Raw genomic sequence first — 19,666 nt, forward strand, 5'->3', positions numbered from 1 at the left:
AGCTTTTTCCCTTCTCGAATAATAAGGATTCTCGACCTACATAGCGCCAACTATTCTAGACAAGAGAGTCGAGCTAAGAAGAAAAAAGAAGGAGGACGTCGACGTCGACGGAGATGGCTCGGACACTATGTCGTCGGCGTGCGGTTATACGAGCTTGTTGTTCATTGCTTTCTTCTCGAAGCACAAGACTGCACAGACACCTGACTCGTATACATAATCGATTTGGCATACAGCACATACGTGTAACTGTACATCTGGCATGGGCTGCTACTGGCGCTGAAAGTATACCCATATACAAGATTAACATAACTAATTTAGCTCCTGCTCGCTCTGGCCTCTTGTCTGTGAGAGCTTGTGGTGCGTACCCAACATCAACAACGCCAAGAGTAATGGATCCGCACGGCTGCTACACGCAAAACGCAACCAACAAAAAAGGAATCGTTTGAGGGTGTTTCTTGGCTTTTCTCTCTCTCTCTCTCTCGCCCGCACGTTATACCTGATGCACATGAGTTCTCTTTTGCTTTGCTTATGCGCGCGCGCGTTTCTTACTGTATGTATATATTCAAGTAGACGTCTGGGGCGCCGACCGAATGCGATTTGCACTGTTTGTGTCTGTGTGTGCGTTGCTTAGGTACATATAATACCGTGAGTCATGCTTCGCAGCCTCTTCTGCACACTTCTTAAGTGACTTTCCTCGGATTTCTTACGCGAGCTTGACGTTACTGCGTTGCTTACAAAATTTTCATCGCCATCGTCAAGCCTTTATGCGCGTTGTAACGAGAACAATCTTTAAAAAACAAGGTTTTAATCGTGCGCTTGTTTTCCCAAATATCTAGCTCAACTGTGACTCTCATTAATCAAGAACTTTAAAAAAAAAGGAGCATATTGAGCGATCAAATTTTGACCCCCTTTTTTTTTTTATCTTTGACTTAACGAAAATGGCGTGTCTATCACTTGTCTAATTCATATTCGTATTATTCGAGAGCAGTAGTCGCATTTGCGAGAGAGAAAAAAATTGGGCTTGGTCTTGGTATAATAAAATTCGCACATTTGCTCTCTCGGACTATTTGGCTAAAAGCATATCAGGCTCTCTCTCCCTCTTTCTCTTTTGTAAGTACAGGGTGTGTAGCATAGGTGCGGTGGCGTGTACGTTCTATATACATATAGGTAAATGCACACATAGCCTTATCACGCGAACACCGTTGCCGCCGCCTTCGCGCAATATTCTCAAGGGTGGCGCGCACGAGAAAAGAGGGAGACTATTATAGGCTCATATTCAATCGCCAGCAAAGTAGGTTAACGCTCTATAACGGGAAAATGCAAAGTCTGTATATATATAAACCTACGCGTCTCTCTCTCTCTCTCTCTCTCTTCTCTTTCTCTGTCTGACTGCCTGCCTATACGTGTATATGTGCTTTCGCACTTTTACGTATAAATGCATGCACACGAGCAAAATACACATCGGTGACAGGCTCGGGTATATATAGAGCCGGCAACAATAACAACAAAACAGGTGGAATACATCGAATGCCTATGCTTACATATACACGCGCACAAACAGGAAGATGTGTACTGATTATCGCGCGCCGATTGTGTAACGCAAACAGCATGAAACTTTCGTTCTGCTATGCACATTGCGTAGCACATTGACGCAGATATTCAATTCGGTGTACGTGTACGCATCTCCGTCTCTCTTTTTACGCCCTGTCCTTCCTCCTCCTGCCCCCCTCCGGACGACGAAATTTTACGATTCAGTGTTTGTTCGGAGAATAAAACAAGTCCGGTGAAAAGGTAACTTTGCTGCCACGGCCTCGGTAGTCGCTTATTGTATAGAGTTTCTACGTGTTCTCGTGCGAAGAAAAAAATTAAATGAGTAAATCGGTGAAATTCCGAGCTTTCCTGTTAATTGAAGGGCCTAATGAAAGAAATAATGCTTAATAAATGCTTCATCAGCGTGTATCTAGGCGAAAATCACACATTTATACATAGTAACGCCATAGATTAACGAGCTTCTAATTATCCTTGTTTCGCAGTAGCTACGGCTTTTCGACGTCATTCTTCAAGAACAGTTCTTTTCTTTCTTTTTTCAACCTCCTATCTGAACGAGTAGCCCAAGTGTGTGTGTGAGTTCAACTTTCTCGAAGCCTCGTTTTCTCATGCTACTACACTGTAGCACGACGACGGGACTTTAGTATGGGTGTGTGTGTGTGTGTGTGTGTGTGTGTGTGTGTGTGTGTGTGTGTGTGTGTGTATGTGTGTGTGTTGATTCGCGAAACGTCTACGTATGCTGCCTGCAGCTCAGGTGAGATAACGGTGCACGATGCGGTTAAGTAACGGACACGGCCGCAACGACGCTCGACTGCCGAGTATCAGGATGCGCGCGTGTGTCTCTTTCGCCGATCCATGCCGCGGATTATATGCACGCAGCAGCAGCAGCAGCAGCAGCATCGGCATCGGCTCTGCGTATGATATAATAATGCGTGCGAGATTATTTCATAATTTTTACCTAGGTTGTCGAACCTCCTGTTTATGCTGCCGCATTTTTACCGATATTATAGAAAAACTTGGATGAGTTTCCTGCAGCACGCGCGAGTTGCTTTTTTCACCCCCTTTTTTTTTTTTACTCTACACACTGTATCGGACCTAATGCATAGTGAGAGAGATAGTGAGTATAGTTACGTGTTAGACAAAGGTAGGACAGTGTGCGCGAACCCGCATGAATTATTCAATTTTTTCCTCGAAAAACTATATACACACACACTCACACGTAGACGTTATTATTTCACCCGTGTCGCGCGCGAGTAATAATAAAACTGAAGGAAGTGTCGTTGAATGTTATGTATTGGTGTGGCGCGCGCTACATCCGTGCATGTGTGTGTGTGTGTGTGTGTGTGTGTGTTCATGAACATATATGCAAAAGCGATTGTAGAACATCGATAACAGCATGAGCAGTACACAAAGATTAATTCGCTTGTGCGAGGCTCATGGCTACATGTATGAATATGAATGTATATGTGATAGCCAAAGGGACAAATTGTAGGACGAAAGAATCGATATTATTTACATGTTACGTATTCAGGCTTGAGCTGCCACCGCTGCCACCACTGGCCTTTTGTTTTGTTACTCGCTAATGATATTTTTTTCTACCTCGATGTACGGCTCTTTTTTTCATTTCACATTTCCACGAGCTATAGGATGCACATAACTGTCTGTGCCGGCTGTGTAGCGTAATGCAAGCGACCGGCTGCGTGTGTTAGTTTGATTGAATGGATTAAAAGGTGAACGAGTGATGGAAAGAAGCCTTAGAAAAGGGCGACGTCATATACATTCTCTAGCTCGACTCCCTTCCTCTCTTTTTGATATCGAGTTCTAAATGAGAGCAGAGTACTTTGCACATGGAAATAGTCCGTATGTGCCCAAGTACGCAGTAAGATCAAAAGAAGTATTTTATAATTCTTAAAGCAATGAGTAAGGAATAAATCCGGTTTGATATATTTCTACGTTTGTCCGATTCTCTATCAAATCGACTGACCCAAAAAAATGTTATGTCCTGATATCATATGCTGTTTAAGAATTTCGGTCATGAAAGCTCAGATGGAATCGAATCGGGTGTGGAATTTTCTGATGCTTTGCACAACAGCAATTACTCAAAAAGCTTAGACGAGCGCCTTAACGATTCTTTTATTAAAAAATTTGGACAAGGTCCAAAAATATCTACCTGTCTAAAACATTATTAGGCATCGAAAAAGGATCAAATATGTTAATGGAAATTCAGGGTCATTGCTGACGCGATAAATAGAATGTGACGAAAAAAAATTTTGAGCTCATCGATTTGACAGAAAATTGGCCGTACGTATATGCGGAAAATACAGTATTTGATTGACCTGTGGAAAAATCAATCGCTCTGCATACGTTGTGCACGCGTATGTAGACGCGCTAGACTCACGATAATTTACTTCTTAGTGCGTTGTGGTGAGGAAAAAAACGCGAAGGAAAATGCATGGAATTATGTATTCTGGTTCTTTTTCTTTCATTAACTCGCTGAAAAAATGTATGTGTGTGTGTGTGTGTGTGTGTGTGTGTGTGTGTGTGTGTGTGTATGCACGAACGCGCACAGCAGTTCTCTCTCCGTGCGAGGAAATTATCTTAATATTATCTTGGTATTATATCTTGCACGCAAGCATCATCATCGCGGATTGTTATTATTACGCTGCGCACGAAGCCAAGTTCTCTAGCATTGCTGTTGCTACGTTGCTACAACCAAAGGAGTACTGCTACTGCTATTATAAAAAAAAGGAGTATAAAATAACGCCCGAGATCGAGAGAGATAGGTAAACGTTTGTGTACGCGCGACGTTTTCTTGACTCAGAAACGTAAAAAACAAGAAATGAAAAAGCGAAAGAGAAAGAGAGAAATAGAGATAGGAATATAGTTTAACTTTGAAGGCGCCCTGAGGTCCTATGTATGCATGAGATGCTTTCCAGACCGAATGAGCTGGATCTCTTGCGTTTGGTTTGATAACCGAATGGTGGAACGCATGGTTGAATTCTATCCTTTTCTCCCTCTCTTTTTACGTGTACGCGCGCACACGAGTAGGCACGCGTGCAAGCGAGCCAGTCTTTCCTGCTCCTTGAAAAGCGCCTGCACAGATATAGTACGTGCATTGGACCCGCGTATAGGAGCGAGACTCAGCAGAGCAGAGCATAGCGCGGAGAAAACTGGTAATGAGAACATTACACAATTCCGTGCTCGTGTGCGCCTAGGCACATTCAAGGTCACCGATCCCAGCAGCGCACCGGCTCTCTTACTTTTCTCGTACGTACGATGTATATTCTTTCTACGCGCAGCGTGTACAAGATGTATATCTCGCGTGGAAGCCCGAAAGCAACCTGTTAATGACCTCCGCACGCTCGGAATTTGTTTATGACGTTGTTATTAACTCTTATATAATAAGACTGCCGTGCGTATCGTTGTCACCTTGTTCGTAATATCCGAGTCATCAAACACACTCTTGGTTATGAGAATGGCGAGGCTCGCACAGAAATGTAAGTCTATTCGTGTGTTTAACCGGTTCATTAGGCCAGCTCTGTCGTCTCAGTAGCTTAGAGGACACGAGGAAGAAAAAATCGTGAGAGAAATTGCGTAATTTTTTGCCCAAAAAAGTGCTTGTCAGAGAGGAGAGAAAAGAGAATAAATAAGATCGAGGCACAAGGCGGCATAAACAGCGTTAAGCGCGCGTGAAAAGACAGAAAGAGAGCGAACGAGAGAGAAGCGGTGAACGTCCGCTGACAACGAGTTCGTTGACCCTTTTTCTCGCCAACCGAACAAGCTCAACCTCGGACTTCGAATGCTCTCGCGCTCGCGAGAGAGAAAGAGAGAGAGAGAGAGAGAGAGGGACGCGGGGCTCTCTATTCTTTGCGCTAATACCGCTCTCTGTTCTTGACCCCCTTTTTCCGAAACTGGCAGATAGTAGCGTAGTCGCGTCTATCGGTCGAAATTATCAATTTTTCCTTATCCCCGTGTAACGAGCCCAATTTTATTTATACGTAATCCTGGAGACGAGGCGGAAAATTCGAAAGTCAATTAAATCGCTAAATTAGCCATGAGTTGCAGACGTTGCGCTCACCTCGTTTAGTCAGTCGTACCAGTAATCGTTTCCAAAGAGACCCGCTATTACGCGCTCCACATCTCCGCAACTCTCTTCTTCCGCCAAAGTTGAGAAGAGCGAGAAAAGAGGCTCGAAAAGAAGCAACAAAGTATTTAAAACCCAAAAACGTTGATAATTGTTTAGCTTTTCGTGCGTTTCCGTTGAAAACCTTTCTAAAAAGAATATATCTTTATTTTCATGATGTTAATTTTTTGTTTTGTTTCTGTCTTCAGCAACTATTCCGGAGCCAAGCACAGGGCGCCACGCCGCAGCAGATCCAACTACTTCAGCAGCAGCAACAGCAGCAACAACAGCAGCAGCAGTACTTGGCTGCATCGCAGGCGCAACAACAGCAGCAAGCCGCGGCTGCCCAGCAGCAGCAACAGCAAAACTTCCAAGCCACGCCGTACGTGATCGGTGGCCAAGAGCCGCCTTACGTCAGCCTCATAACCGGCGCACCACCCGTAGTACCACCGTACTACACACCATGGGTCTATCCAGCTGGATTGCTACCACAAGCTCCGCCTCAGGCAGCGGCACCACCACAGCAGAGACGACCTCTCACGCCGTCGTCGGCCGCCGCTGCAGCTGTTGCCGCTCAAGACACCGCAAATAATCTCGCGCAAACGGTAAGTTCTTTCCCCTTGCTTTTTCGTTTAATGTAACCACGAGATAATCTCCAACTCCAACTTTCGCAACGATAAAAGACGACTCGATCATTTCATTCACTAAGGATAATTAAGTCTAATTGAACAAGGTTGCAAACCGTTACTAGGACAATGTTAGTACTTCCATCCTCCATCTCATATCTCATATTTTGCTTCTCTAGCACAATCATACAAAGAGTTTTCAAATTTGTATAAATAAAAAATTTAAAAATCCTTTACTACGATGATATCGAATCGCGAAAACTCGATTGTGTGCAATATTTTATTAGCATAATTGGAAGGACGGGCTGTAGCAGGCGTGCACGTATCGATTATCGTAAAAGCCGAGAATTCCCACAGGAAATTAAGTTATGTAAAATTCGCGCTCATATTTGATCGTATGTGTGTTGCAGGTTCAGGGTCAGTACCAAGTGATCCCAGCCTACTATGACCAAAACGGCTCCATTGTGATGGGAGGCGTTCGCGGATTGAGCTCGGCAGGTACACCTATGCGTATCGTGAGTCCAGCCCAGGTTTTGGTTAACAGGGCGCCCTCGCAACCACCACCAGGGCCACAGGCACCACCACAAGCTAGCCTTTATGGACAAGCCACACCAACATCTCACAGCAATGCTACGTCTATGGAAGGACTTGGTGAGTGGAAAACAATAATAATACAAATCGTTCCTTTGCTTCATTGTTTATGTAAACGAGTGTATACAAGTACTTTCGTGCGTGAGCGTACACGTCCAAATTTACCCACTCTATTTTAGCCACGGACATACCGTGCTATGTATTTTTTTTCACAAAGATCAACTGATCGATCAATGATAACTGCAAGTGGTTCTCAAGAGAGATAGCCCTCGATTATGCACTCGCGCGTATCACAGTGGCAAATAATTAGAGCGGCTAAACTTGGAGCACTGACAAGTTCATTAATGACACTACTTTAGCTGTTACATATTAATACTTTTTATGATATATACATAGTTCATCAGTCTGTTGCTAAGTTTCATTTTCATGCAAACATTTCGAGCGAGAGTATTTAACTGCCATAATCTACTGAACAGAAGTCTAATCGGCTTTCGATTTACTAGTTTTAATATAAATTTATCTTGTATATATTTTTGCATTCGTTTCATATTCCAAATGATCATTACTATGTTTAAACATTGTTCATATTATTATAAATATATTATGTACATAGTAAAATTAATTATTGCATATAGAGCGCGTTAATATGTATGTCGCGTGTGATGTGTATGCTCTTCTACAATTTGGCGGTAATAGTCTATCTCTTTTGTATAAATTGTACAAACGAAAAAAACCATATCCATAGGTTTAGCTGCGTGCAGTGCAGCTGCCGTGGTGGCACAAGCCCAGGCGGTAGCTGTGCAACAGGCTCAACAGCAAGGTACCGGACTCGCTGCTGGTTTGGCTGCTTTGGGTTACGGTGGCTCGCCACTTGGAGCCCTAGGCTCGCCAGCTCAACTACAGAGCACAGGTACAAGACAATCGGAAAAAATTTAATCTTTGCTACAAATATTTTTTATCGGCAAACACAAACAAGCACAACTTTTATTTATTGTTATTAATTATACACAATTGAAGAGATTTACACATAATTACACGAACACGCACATCTACAATATTTTTTATCATAGCATACAAAAAATATAAAGAAAAAGTCTGCTTGTTTTATCAATACGTATACTCTCCAAAATATTTTTATCACTGAGTACATAGCTAAAACTATTAAAATTGATAAAAATAAATAAAATGATAGAGAGTAGACGTAAACCATTAAAATACCTAAAATTAAGATGATTGTAAATTTATATAAAATATTTGTCACTTTGTTATATAAGTATTCGTATCCTTTGTATCATTTTTTCGCCTTTTTTCATTAACGCTAAATTATATTACTAACCACTTGCTATTCATTATTCATTTCATGATTCTTTCATCGCGTTTATAACACATTTCTTTTTTATCAAACTAACACATCAGTTTTTGTGAATTTTTGTCCTTTCATTTTTTCATTATTTCATTTCAAAATTTTATGTAAAACTTCGTATACTTATTGCTCGACGAAGTAACCGTTTAGGTTGCAAATTTTAGTTCTCGTTACTCTGCGCCTACTCATATCGCATTTTTTCAATCGCTGAGAGTAAACGAAGTTTCTCGTTTCAAGTCAAGTTTTGTTTGCGTTTATGTTGAAGAAAAAAAAATAGAAAAAAAAGATCATTCATGTAACATGTATCCATGTCCGTGCTTAACTAGGTTTGGGTCTTGGAGCATCATCCACTGGTAGGAGGGATTCCTTCGATAGAAATACTTCTGCATTTAGTCCAAGCTTAGAATACAACAGAGGAAAATGGCCGCAAAGCTACGGCGCTCTTGGTGAGGGCACGTTCTCCTATCTTTTCTTATTTACTATTGGTTGCCCCCCGCCACCCGTCGACACGTTATCGACCCCCGACCCCTTATCTTTGCCAAAATTTTCATGTAACCCTTTTTACAACCAACAACAAAAACTTTTTTCGATTGAAACCAACAAATAAATGGATTTGTTTTGAATTTTTGGCTATGTTTTACAAAATAATTGTATAAAATTCATCTACCGTGTGTCTAGGCTAAAATGGAACTGTGTACGAATACTTCTATTTGTAAAATTAATTAAAATACCGCAATATGTACATTATTTTTCTACACTATCCATTATTAAGTAAAAAAGAACACTTTTTTGCGACCAAGCTTGTAAAGCAAATCCATCTATTTGGTCATTTTTTATATGTGTGCCTGCACTAATTGAGTATTAATCTTGCCAGCTCGTGTAACTTAATATTATATAAAATAAAGCCGAGGACTATTTGTACTTTTGAAAATCAAGGCTGACACATGACATCGTGAATCGCGATTAATAAAATATCGACGATTCAATGAAAAACTTAATATTTTGTGATAGAAACGCGTGCGCACGTGTTTTAGACAGCGTTTGCAAACTGCATTAGTCTATTCGTATTTATGCGTAGACTTGCGGTATAAATTAATCAACTTCTCGTTATAATGTTTAACGAGAAACCGAGTAGGGAGAGAAAGCAACTGCAATATGTACATTGCTCTTGTTCACGAGGGGTTATTGTTGTTGTATAGGCTCTCTTTTATTCTATCGCATATAAAATGATGTTTAATAATAATTCGCTGTGAACTTTACATACCTAAATACAATTTGAGAATAGTAAAAAACAAGGAAATCCGACTTTGATTATATTGCTTACATAAATTTAAAAATAATCTCTTTCCTCTGTTTTTTACTTTCAAAGAAACTTATCCAAAACTTGAAGCTTTTGTGCGAAATTGTAAAAAACGTTGAAAATTGTCACGAATCAACTCGGTACCGGTGATGTTTTTGTTGTTACGTTGTTGTCATTGTTGTCATTGTTGTCGTTGTTATTATTGTTGTTATTATGATTACAATTGTTGTTATTGGTACTACTATGGTCCACCATATATTAAATATTAAACCGTTATACATGTATCTACTGCATGCGTTCTATCTATCTTTCTCTATGCAATCTACATACTTCTTCCAACTGCATTCTTGAGTTCTCTATCTTACAAACTGTGTAAATAAATTGGAAAAAAGCGCAAATTAATGATGGAATAAAAACGATTGAAAGAAACATCAAGATTAACTTTAACATTCTGATCTGCGCAGATGTAACAATGAATCCAGGGAATGTAACAGCTTCACCGAGTCCACTGGGTCTATCCCTTACGCCTCCACCAACGCTCGGTGGGTCACTCGGTGGCCTCGTCGGGGCTGGTAACCGAGTGTCAGCCGCGCCAGGCGCCGAGGCAAAATTCCGTGCCTCTGCCGTGCCAGCACTGACGACTAATGGAGTTTTTGGTTCGAGTAGCTCTTTGTTCCCGAATCTTGTCGGAAAACCTGCACGAGGTGCCGCCGCCACTGGGGCTGCTGGTGTAGCAGGGGGCGATAAAGCTACCGGAGGTAGATCTAGATTGCTTGAGGATTTCCGGAACAACAGGTGAGTGAGCGCACCATTTTTGCATCTGAATTATTTTTCATTAATATATACGTGGGATGTTGAAGTAAATTAAAAATTACCTACTTTCTTAATAGTGAACGTTATTGCGTGCATGATCTACTCGTTTTATTAACAGCAGTAGTCAGCAGCATTTAATTATGCTTTTTAAAGTTTAAATTTTGCGGTCACGAGAAATGAGGTCGCCTTTGTGTCAATTTCGACGTACTATTCTTGAATTATTCATCTATTTATTTTTTCTCAGTGTTTCCGCAAAACATCCTTTCATGTTTCAATTCCGTATACTGCATTATTTTATGTTTATATTTTCTCATCTTTTACAGATATCCAAGTCTTCAACTTCGCGATTTGGCCAATCACATAGTTGAGTTCAGCCAAGATCAGCACGGTTCCCGCTTTATTCAACAAAAGCTCGAGCGAGCATCTCCAGCAGAAAAGCAACTCGTATTCCAAGAGATCCTTGCTTCCGCTTATTCACTCATGACCGATGTATTTGGCAATTATGTAATCCAGAAGTTTTTCGAATTCGGCACACCGGAGCAAAAATCAACACTTGCGCAAAAGGTTCGTACACATTTTTGTCTTTTAAATGGCGCTTATATATATCTAGATTTAGCAAAAAATCAATATACCCTCTTAAGCAAACTTGTGTGATGACAACTGCGTGTCAAATGATTTGTTTAAGTGATTAAGCACTTCTTGCGTATTTCTGACTCGACATTCGCAGGAAAAACTACTTTTTCTCAAGTTTACAATGAGACCCATGTTTGAATGTTGATTATTTTATTTTTAAGGTACGCGGGCACGTCCTACCTCTAGCTTTACAAATGTACGGATGTCGTGTCATCCAAAAAGCCCTGGAGTCCATCGGACCAGATCAACAACAGGAGATTGTACGCGAACTTGACGGACATGTCTTGAAATGCGTGAAGGATCAAAATGGCAATCATGTCGTACAAAAATGCATTGAGTGCGTAGAGCCACGAGCACTGCAATTTATCATTGGCGCCTTTGCTGGTCAAGTACATTCGCTCAGTACTCATCCTTACGGATGCCGAGTGATCCAACGCATTCTTGAGCACTGTACGGCCGAGCAAACACAAGGTATTCTTCAAGAATTGCACGCAGCAACCGATCAGCTCATACAAGATCAATATGGCAATTACGTTATTCAGCATGTTCTTGGTAATTTCCTTTTTTTTCCATATACAGTACACATCTATTGTTACTTTTTATTAAAAATATTAAAAGAAATCAATTAAATTCATGTTTGTCTATATATTTTTTCGTTATTTTTCACAGAACACGGCAAGCCAGAGGATAAAGCCCAGCTCATCAATAGCGTTCGAGGGAAAGTACTTGCTCTCTCGCAGCACAAATTTGCTAGCAACGTTGTTGAAAAATGTGTGACTAACGCTTCAAGGCAAGAACGAGCTGTTCTTATCGAAGAAGTCTGTGGCTTTAACGATAGGTAAATACCTTGCTAGTTTACACGCTTTTACTCATTATTTTTTGCATACAAGTTCAATCTTTACTTACATTAACACTGAGTAGGTGCTTTTATCAAGTATTTCCTCCGAATGAAATTTGATCCATAATTTTTGCGTATTTCTTTCAGTGCATTGAATATCATGATGAAGGACCAGTATGCTAATTACGTCGTTCAGAAAATGATCGACGTTGCTGAAACGGCCCAGCGCAAGATATTAATGCATAAAATCCGACCTCATCTTGCTGGTCTTCGCAAGTACACGTACGGCAAGCACATAATCGTGAAGATTGAAAAATTCTCCATGAAGACATTGAATCCAGGCATTTCAGGCTCTGCAACTAGTGGATCGTCCGGTGCCAGTGATCTTGGCCCTATCGGTCCACCAGCTTCTAATGCTGGACCGACTTCATCTCAACAATCGACTCAGGTTTTATAAGTTAACGAATGAGACAAAAGGCAATTCTTGCGTATTAGAAAAAAACAAGATCATTGAATTAAAATTGCGTAAGGACTGAATGGTATTTTTGACTGACGCCTGATGGTTCCATAACAACCAAGTTATATTAGGGAGCTAATAAGCGATAAAAGTGAAATCATTTTTTATTATCAAGCTAATGCGTACCTGTGGCGTCAGTAGAAAATGTTTTCTCTGGGTAAATATCAGTTGATTTAACTGAGAGTTGAGGTTTCATTTTGAAAAAGGTTTCACATGCTCAGATAATGAGAGAACCTTTGTTTTAGTACTCTATCTTTAAAATCTTCCATTTAAAATGTCTCTGTAGATTTCAAATGGAAAAATTTTATGCGAATGAATATATTAGTTTCTGTACTATGAAATTCTTCGCTTATTACCTAAGCTATTTACAAGGATAATAGTTTCAAGTTTTTCTCGTTTCACTATTGACGATTAACTTAAATAATTCTACAATAGGTAAAAGATTTCGGCATTAAATATAACAACAAATACCGATTAAAAATTACAATACAATGTATGCACTTTGTTGTTGCATATATTGTCAGCACGATTAAACAAATTTTGTGTGTACAATATCCTGCTTCCGTACGAAATAGGAAATTTTTCGCGTATGCAGAATTTACGCGAGTCAGTGAGTCTTATTTAGTACTGTTTGAAAGTACTAAATACTATTAACATTCATAGTGTAAATCACTTTTACGATTGCTTTCCTACATTTAAAGGATTATAGCTTATTCATTAAACCAGCTTTGCTATTTTTAATGATTCATTTTGTTTGTTGCGTTAATAGTAAGAATTCTTGCGAATTAATTTTCAATATAATCAGAACATTCACGTTAATGGTATTTGGTAACATTGAAGTTTGAGTTTATAATTTTGACATGGGAGCAAAATAAAAAAGCAGCTCCAACGTGACTGCCAATTTAAGCCAAGCTATACACAAATTCTGCATCAAAAAACATCGTTTGCAACTTGTTTAATAGCTAAAGAAATGCTTACAGAGTACACAAATTTTAAAATATAGCATTTTTCGTGATTGACTATTTGTATAAACTTGATACGGGTACTCTGAATATTCTTGGTAAACAAATCAGTGTACTTTATAGACATGGTACATTTTGAAAGTGTTTACCATAAGGACCGATTAAAAACTTAAACGATAAAATCCCTTCGTAAAAAAACATGAGAAAAACAACAATTAGGCGGGACTTAGACATTCAATAGAAACAACGTTCTCCTTAACTTCATTAAAATATTAAAAGAAAACGTTGACGTAAACATTTTTTACATGCGCAATGTCCTAGCCATCTTCAGTTAATTTTAACCTCTTTAAAGAATAAAGCCCCAATTTTTGTAAATTGTGATATAAATAATGAAAATATGTATAGAAACAACGTGAGCTTCTCATATTCAAATTGAGAAGCCACTAATGCAACGGTTTTTTTTATTTTTCACAAAATGAAAAAAAATTATAAGAAAAATCCCGGAACTTCTTTTTTAACGGACTCTGTGAATAATATGTATTATAATAATTACTAATTACTTAAATTTATAAAAAAAATGAGTTGCGTTTCGATACAGTTGCCTGAACTTTATTATTAATTGTATCTATATTGTATAATTTGTCTATTTTGGTATAATTCATCATCAAAAGTTGGAGAATTGTAAAATATGAATTTTTCGGATGATGCCAAGAGAAAAATAATAGTGACGCGTTTACCGATTTTTGCAAATTTTTCGTAAAACGATCACACATAATCATTCAGTCATGCTTTCTTGGGCATGTTCGAACGTGTTTGAACTCAAATGTATATTGTACAAATGATAAAAGTTTTTTTAATCAGCAAATCAAGTTCGCACAATGCGCGTGTAAATTAGCCCCCTCATCCCTTCATCTTTTCAAATCGTCCCTTCTTATTCTACCTCAATCGTAAATTACTCGGCCGTTTTCGTTGTAAAAAATATATATAAAAGACGACCATTGACATATACATATATATAAATATATAAATAAATATATATTCTTCTTAATGGAGTGCCTTCCTTGAATTTTTCCGCGGACCGGTTGAAGCAATTTTCTTCTTATTTCATCCGTTCTAATCTTGTTTATTTACTCGATCAGTTTACAGATGTTAGTGACTTTGATAATGATGTTTCCATCTGTAACATTCTCGTAATACAGCATCAAACGCGTGATAAATACAAATTTTCTGCGTGCATTTTTCAAGGAAAGAAAATTGAAAGTATATAGTAGTAGTTAACGAAATTTCGTCGGAAGATATTTGAAGGGTAATGTCTTGAGACTCCATCTAACTCCTTGTATAATGTATAATATTTTGTTAATGTAGATGTAAACCAAGAATAAAAGGGTAAAAACTACTAATAACCAGCTCGCGATACTCACAGAAGAAAATATGTCCATTGTGATTTCTGTACAAAAAGTAAACTTAAAAAATGCGAGAAAATAGAGAAAAGAAATGAAAAGAGCGATGAAAGAAAATTGTATCATCTTTCTTTGTAAAATATTGTAAATAACGATTTATTGAACAAATTGACAAATTCTTCGGCATCTTCTCTTCTCCCCCTTTCATTCACTTACTATTTCTCTATCTTACTCTTTCTTCGTAGACAATTACTTGTGTGAAAGATTGCGAATAAACTGAACAGGAGGATCAGAAAATAATGCAAAAAATGGTTAAAACGAAGAACTGAGAGCTATAATAGAACTTGATGAATAACTTTTTTGTGTTTCATCTTCCGACGACTGTATTTTACTTGTAAGTTCGTTTTTTCTATTCTAAGTATGAAGTCGTTTTGGGTTTTCGTAAATTAATTCAAGTTATGAGGAAATGTTCAACGAAGGCACACATGTTTAGAGAAAAGGAATAATTTTATAATTCATGGGTAATTATACCCTATATGCAAGGGAAAGAAGTAATATAAGAAAATAAAGTTTTACCGACTGCCGTACCGACAGACATTCCAACTTAAAAGCAAGAAATAAAGAAAAATATAAAAGTGCATATATGATAAAAAATAAAATACACTTTTTCAACGTTTTAAATCGATCGGTTTTCAGTTGTCAGGGTATATTTTATAGATAAAGGCAATTAATTATTTCTATAATTATACATTTAATAACGGCTTTGAAAATACTAACGATAATAATGTTTAAGGAATGACGATAATAGTTCCTTCATCAATGTAAATTGTTGCGCGTCATTTGTAAATTTCAAAGCAGACGAACCACGCATCATTTGTAATAGAAAAAAAACCATCCATCATCAACTCGTTCTTAAAAATACGCTGTTCAGCGTTTTTGTCCTATATGCTTTGCAATAAAAGGACATTTCAAACAGGATAAACTAAACACAGCGTTAAATGAATCGGTAGACATTTTGAGACTAAAAGTTTATGAACAGCAAACTACGAAAAAATTTCATTGATTTTAAAGAAATGTCTCTCATGTCTTAACTAGAAAAATTTATAAATTTATTGCTAACATTATCATTCTATTGCATTATACTATTATATTATATCATATTATATTATCGCTATAATACAATTACTTATATATATACATTTATATGTGTATATATATATAGATATATACATATTGTTTGATCATTGCCTCTTTCTTTATTATTCATTATTTATATAAATAATAATCGATAAGAATATTATAAATATACACGTATAAATACACAAATTTATGTACACGTAAGCAAGCCAGTATATAAAAAAAACTTTATAAATATGATATATAGGATTTTCTCCAAAAAGAAAGCAAATATAACAATCAGAACTTTTCATGTCTCTTTGTCAAAAACCTAAATATTATAAAAAAATTTAATCCAATGCCACTACGCTATGTTTACAAACTGTGTCGATACTGAGCGAAAAAATGAGGTTCGCAAAATGAAGGAAAATATAAAAATTATTGTCCATTTTTAATTATACATAGTGTACATTTTTTATATAGCACGCGAGATTATATTATTAAAACGACAGTGCATTGTGTCATGCAAAGGTACAATGCGCAGTTATGTGTAAAAAATAACGAATAAAATAAAGTTCGAAAGATACATTCACAACCACGATCTTTCGATATTTCCACGTTGAAATTGTTTCATTTTAAAAAGAAAAAATTTCTTTTGCTGGCCTGGTTGCGAGTTATAAGGGATTTCTAAAGTTGATAGCATATTAATTTTGGTGTATCATATATTTCGTAATATTGAGACTGCTTTGTCAAATCTCTTAAACAATTTTATTTTTCAAGTTTCGTTGGAAATAGCATACGTTTTTCTTGAAATTGAAATAAAATTTATTCTATACATAAAAACGTTACATTCGATTCTATTGTTCAATATAAATTTTAAATGTATACACTTTATTTTTAATAACTAACATCGATATCTGATTGACAAGCAGTGAATTTGAAGGTTGAAGTATTAAAAAAAGTTGTAAAATCGTATGAATCATATTTCATGATTGAAGGATTGAAGACTCTTGTAATTGTGAACCAAAAACCAGGCAAATTCGATGCATATTTGAAATGTTGGATCCAAAAAGTGTATCTACTAAAGTAAAATAGTGGTTTTTAACATTTCTCTCTTTAAAATGAAAGGGTGGAGTTTTATCGAGCGCATCGATCTTGTGAGTCTTGTAAGCAAATAATGAAAAATAAAAAACAATTAAAAAATTATATATATATAAAAATTAATTTATATATATAAATATATTAATAAATATTCAAGTAATCTTATAAATATTGATTCTATATATATTATAAATATATATATATAAATATACCTGTATATGTATATCTAAATATTAAAAAATAATCGGTAAAAACGATATGTATATGTAATAAGTAATATTTGAATATTGTAACAATTGTATATGATTTTATTACTACTACACGCTAATTGTATTATATATCTGAAAGATCTGCGACATCCCACTTGTAGAACGTACTAAAACTACCATTGAAAAACAAAACTACACTTACACGACATATACAACAAACTCGAAAATCTGGCTTTATTTACAGCTAACTATAAAATACACGCAGTGTGAAGAATTGTTTATAATACACATTTACAACATTTTTTTTAAAAACAAATGCCAAAAAATTAAAACTTTTCATATAAGACACGTGATAATTTTTAGAAACGACAGCTCTAAACGATAATATTGAAAACAACTTATTCCATTAAGCGTATGAAAAGTAATAATAAACAAATTGACAAAACACAGAATGTAGAATACATTTTATAATCAAGTAATAGTGCGTCCTGATATTTAAGACTGATGTACAGTTGCGCGCTATTCTTCCTCTTTTCCTCTCGCTTGATTTGTCTTTTGGTTTTTTTAGACTTCACTAACAATATTTTGAAATACAAACGTACACCAACGGTTCGTTATTTTTAGCCAAGTACAACATCAACGCCCCCAAACACTTGCATTGTGCTACACACATTTATACACACACACACACACTTGCCCGCATACATGCATTCACAAAAAACTCGGGAAAACTGTGTCTAGACGTCTATTTCTAGGAGCGATCCAGAGAATTATATTATGTGATTGATAAAACAAGCGAACATCAGAAAAAGTTTAGCGTCAGAACAATGTAAAGTTTTACCCTCAAAAATACGACACAATTTTTTATCAAAATTTATAATTACAAATTGCTCGTAAGATCATTATCTTTCTAATTATAAAAAGTGTGTATATATGAATATATCTTATAGACAAAATGAAACAAAAATTTATGGAACTCCGCTTTGTGTAGCGTGCAAAAGTGGGAGCCAATTTTTTTTCACTGTATCTTTCACGATCAAATTCCGATATAAAATAAAGCTCATGAAAAAAATCGACAAATTCTATAAATAATAATCCTTAATTCATTCTTTTTACTACAATTGAAACAAATTAATTATTATGACAAATGTTCTTTAGATGTTGACATGAGGAATATGTAATTGTTTCTATTTTTTATTAATGTTCTCTGAATTGCAAGAAAATTTTTAGCTTACAGAAGCTCGATGCGAGTCAATTTTTGGTAGCATTCTGCTTGTCTTGTAATACTCTTATTAAAGAATGATAGAAAAAAACAAGGGTGAAAAAGTTTTAGTAAAGTGGGATGGGCAGATATTGATGGAAAAATATAAATTATTACTTTGTATATTAGTGTATAGATTGTAGAAACGATGATGAAGGATTTTAAATTTATTAAAAATATGAAAAGGGACAAATCAATTTTAGTGGTATTTTATACAACAGGTAGCAAGTTGTGATAACGTAAAATGCTATTCAAAATGATTGTAATACAAAATTCTTACATGAATAAAAGAAAACAAATGAAACATTGATCTGTCTCAAAAACTAATTATGATCTGTAAAAATTAATCCTGACCAATAGTATATTACTACCCTAGGCCGCGGAAAGCAGAAAAACCCCAGAGTATGTGTAATTAGCGGCCAAGCCGAGGCCGATGAAGACGTGTTCTGGGGCTTTCTTTTTTTGTGACTTACGCCTTTTTACTATTTTTCATATCAAGCGTCCCGAAAATTGCTCTTCACGATATGCGCAGAGACAGAGAAGTAGTCACTTTCAGGCTGCTAATATGAAAAAATTTTCAATTAAAAGGATAGTTAATTTAAGGTAAAAAACATTCAAAATTTTTTTGAAAAAACAAAACGAAGGCATATACGTAGATAGACTTATTATTAAATATTTAGGATAATATCTGGAGATGTATTTGAAATTGTTTTTTTACCCAGGTTTCAAGATCTCTCTGTCATAAAAACTAAATACCCATTAATTTCATTATTAGAATTATTAGTTGATTTTATGCTAAATTTGTCACAGTATTGATCTTTAAAGTTTCTAGTTTCATACGATTAAATATAGAGTTATGTTTGAAAGTTCGTTCCATGTACTGCTTCTAATATTTTTACTAGCTCTAAAGGCTCGAAGATACCTCAAAACTAATTTTTTTATTTTTAAGATTTTTTATTGATGCTGTGATTAATAAAACATGTATTTTTCATGATTTAAAAGTTACACCTTTTTTTTATGCTAAGCTAGTTATGCCTTGTATTGAGTCTATTCAAAGGATGGGAAACAAATTTTATACCAAAAATATGTTTAAATACTATGAGTTACATCATTTCGACGAAGGTTGTGATCGTCACCATCGATGCTTCAATGGAGTGAACAAAACTTAGGGGCAGTATCTCAAACGGTTAGCTCTGAAAGTTGCAACCGTTAAACATATTTTCGGAAAACTTGAATTAATACAAAACGCAATAAAGAAAAAACAT

The 19,666-nt window shown here is 36.4% G+C and overlaps 1 protein-coding gene across 8 annotated transcripts in view; it reads left to right on the forward strand.

Annotated features, from left to right (window-relative positions):
- LOC106660588 (maternal protein pumilio) overlaps positions 1-15,484 on the forward strand; it is a 62,878-nt gene extending 47,394 nt beyond the window's left edge. For 6 of the 8 annotated variants that reach the window (XM_014383641.2, XM_023462002.1, XM_023462001.1 and 3 more), the window contains 9 exons: positions 5,881-6,276; positions 6,708-6,948; positions 7,634-7,798; positions 8,578-8,697; positions 10,016-10,346; positions 10,688-10,928; positions 11,159-11,549; positions 11,667-11,835; positions 11,983-15,484. In XM_014383641.2, the coding sequence (XP_014239127.1) occupies positions 5,881-6,276; positions 6,708-6,948; positions 7,634-7,798; positions 8,578-8,697; positions 10,016-10,346; positions 10,688-10,928; positions 11,159-11,549; positions 11,667-11,835; positions 11,983-12,292 (2,364 nt within the window). In that variant the 3' untranslated portion in view covers positions 12,293-15,484. The remainder of the gene's footprint in view (positions 1-5,880; positions 6,277-6,707; positions 6,949-7,633; positions 7,799-8,577; positions 8,698-10,015; positions 10,347-10,687; positions 10,929-11,158; positions 11,550-11,666; positions 11,836-11,982) is intronic. The other 2 variants (XM_014383642.2, XM_014383644.2) reach the window with 2 other exon arrangements.
- Positions 15,485-19,666: the final 4,182 nt, after the last annotated feature.

The sequence above is a fragment of the Trichogramma pretiosum genome, unplaced genomic scaffold (assembly GCF_000599845.2).
Source record: "Trichogramma pretiosum strain Unisexual culture from Peru unplaced genomic scaffold, Tpre_2.0 scaffold27, whole genome shotgun sequence".
NCBI lineage: Eukaryota > Metazoa > Arthropoda > Insecta > Hymenoptera > Trichogrammatidae > Trichogramma > Trichogramma pretiosum.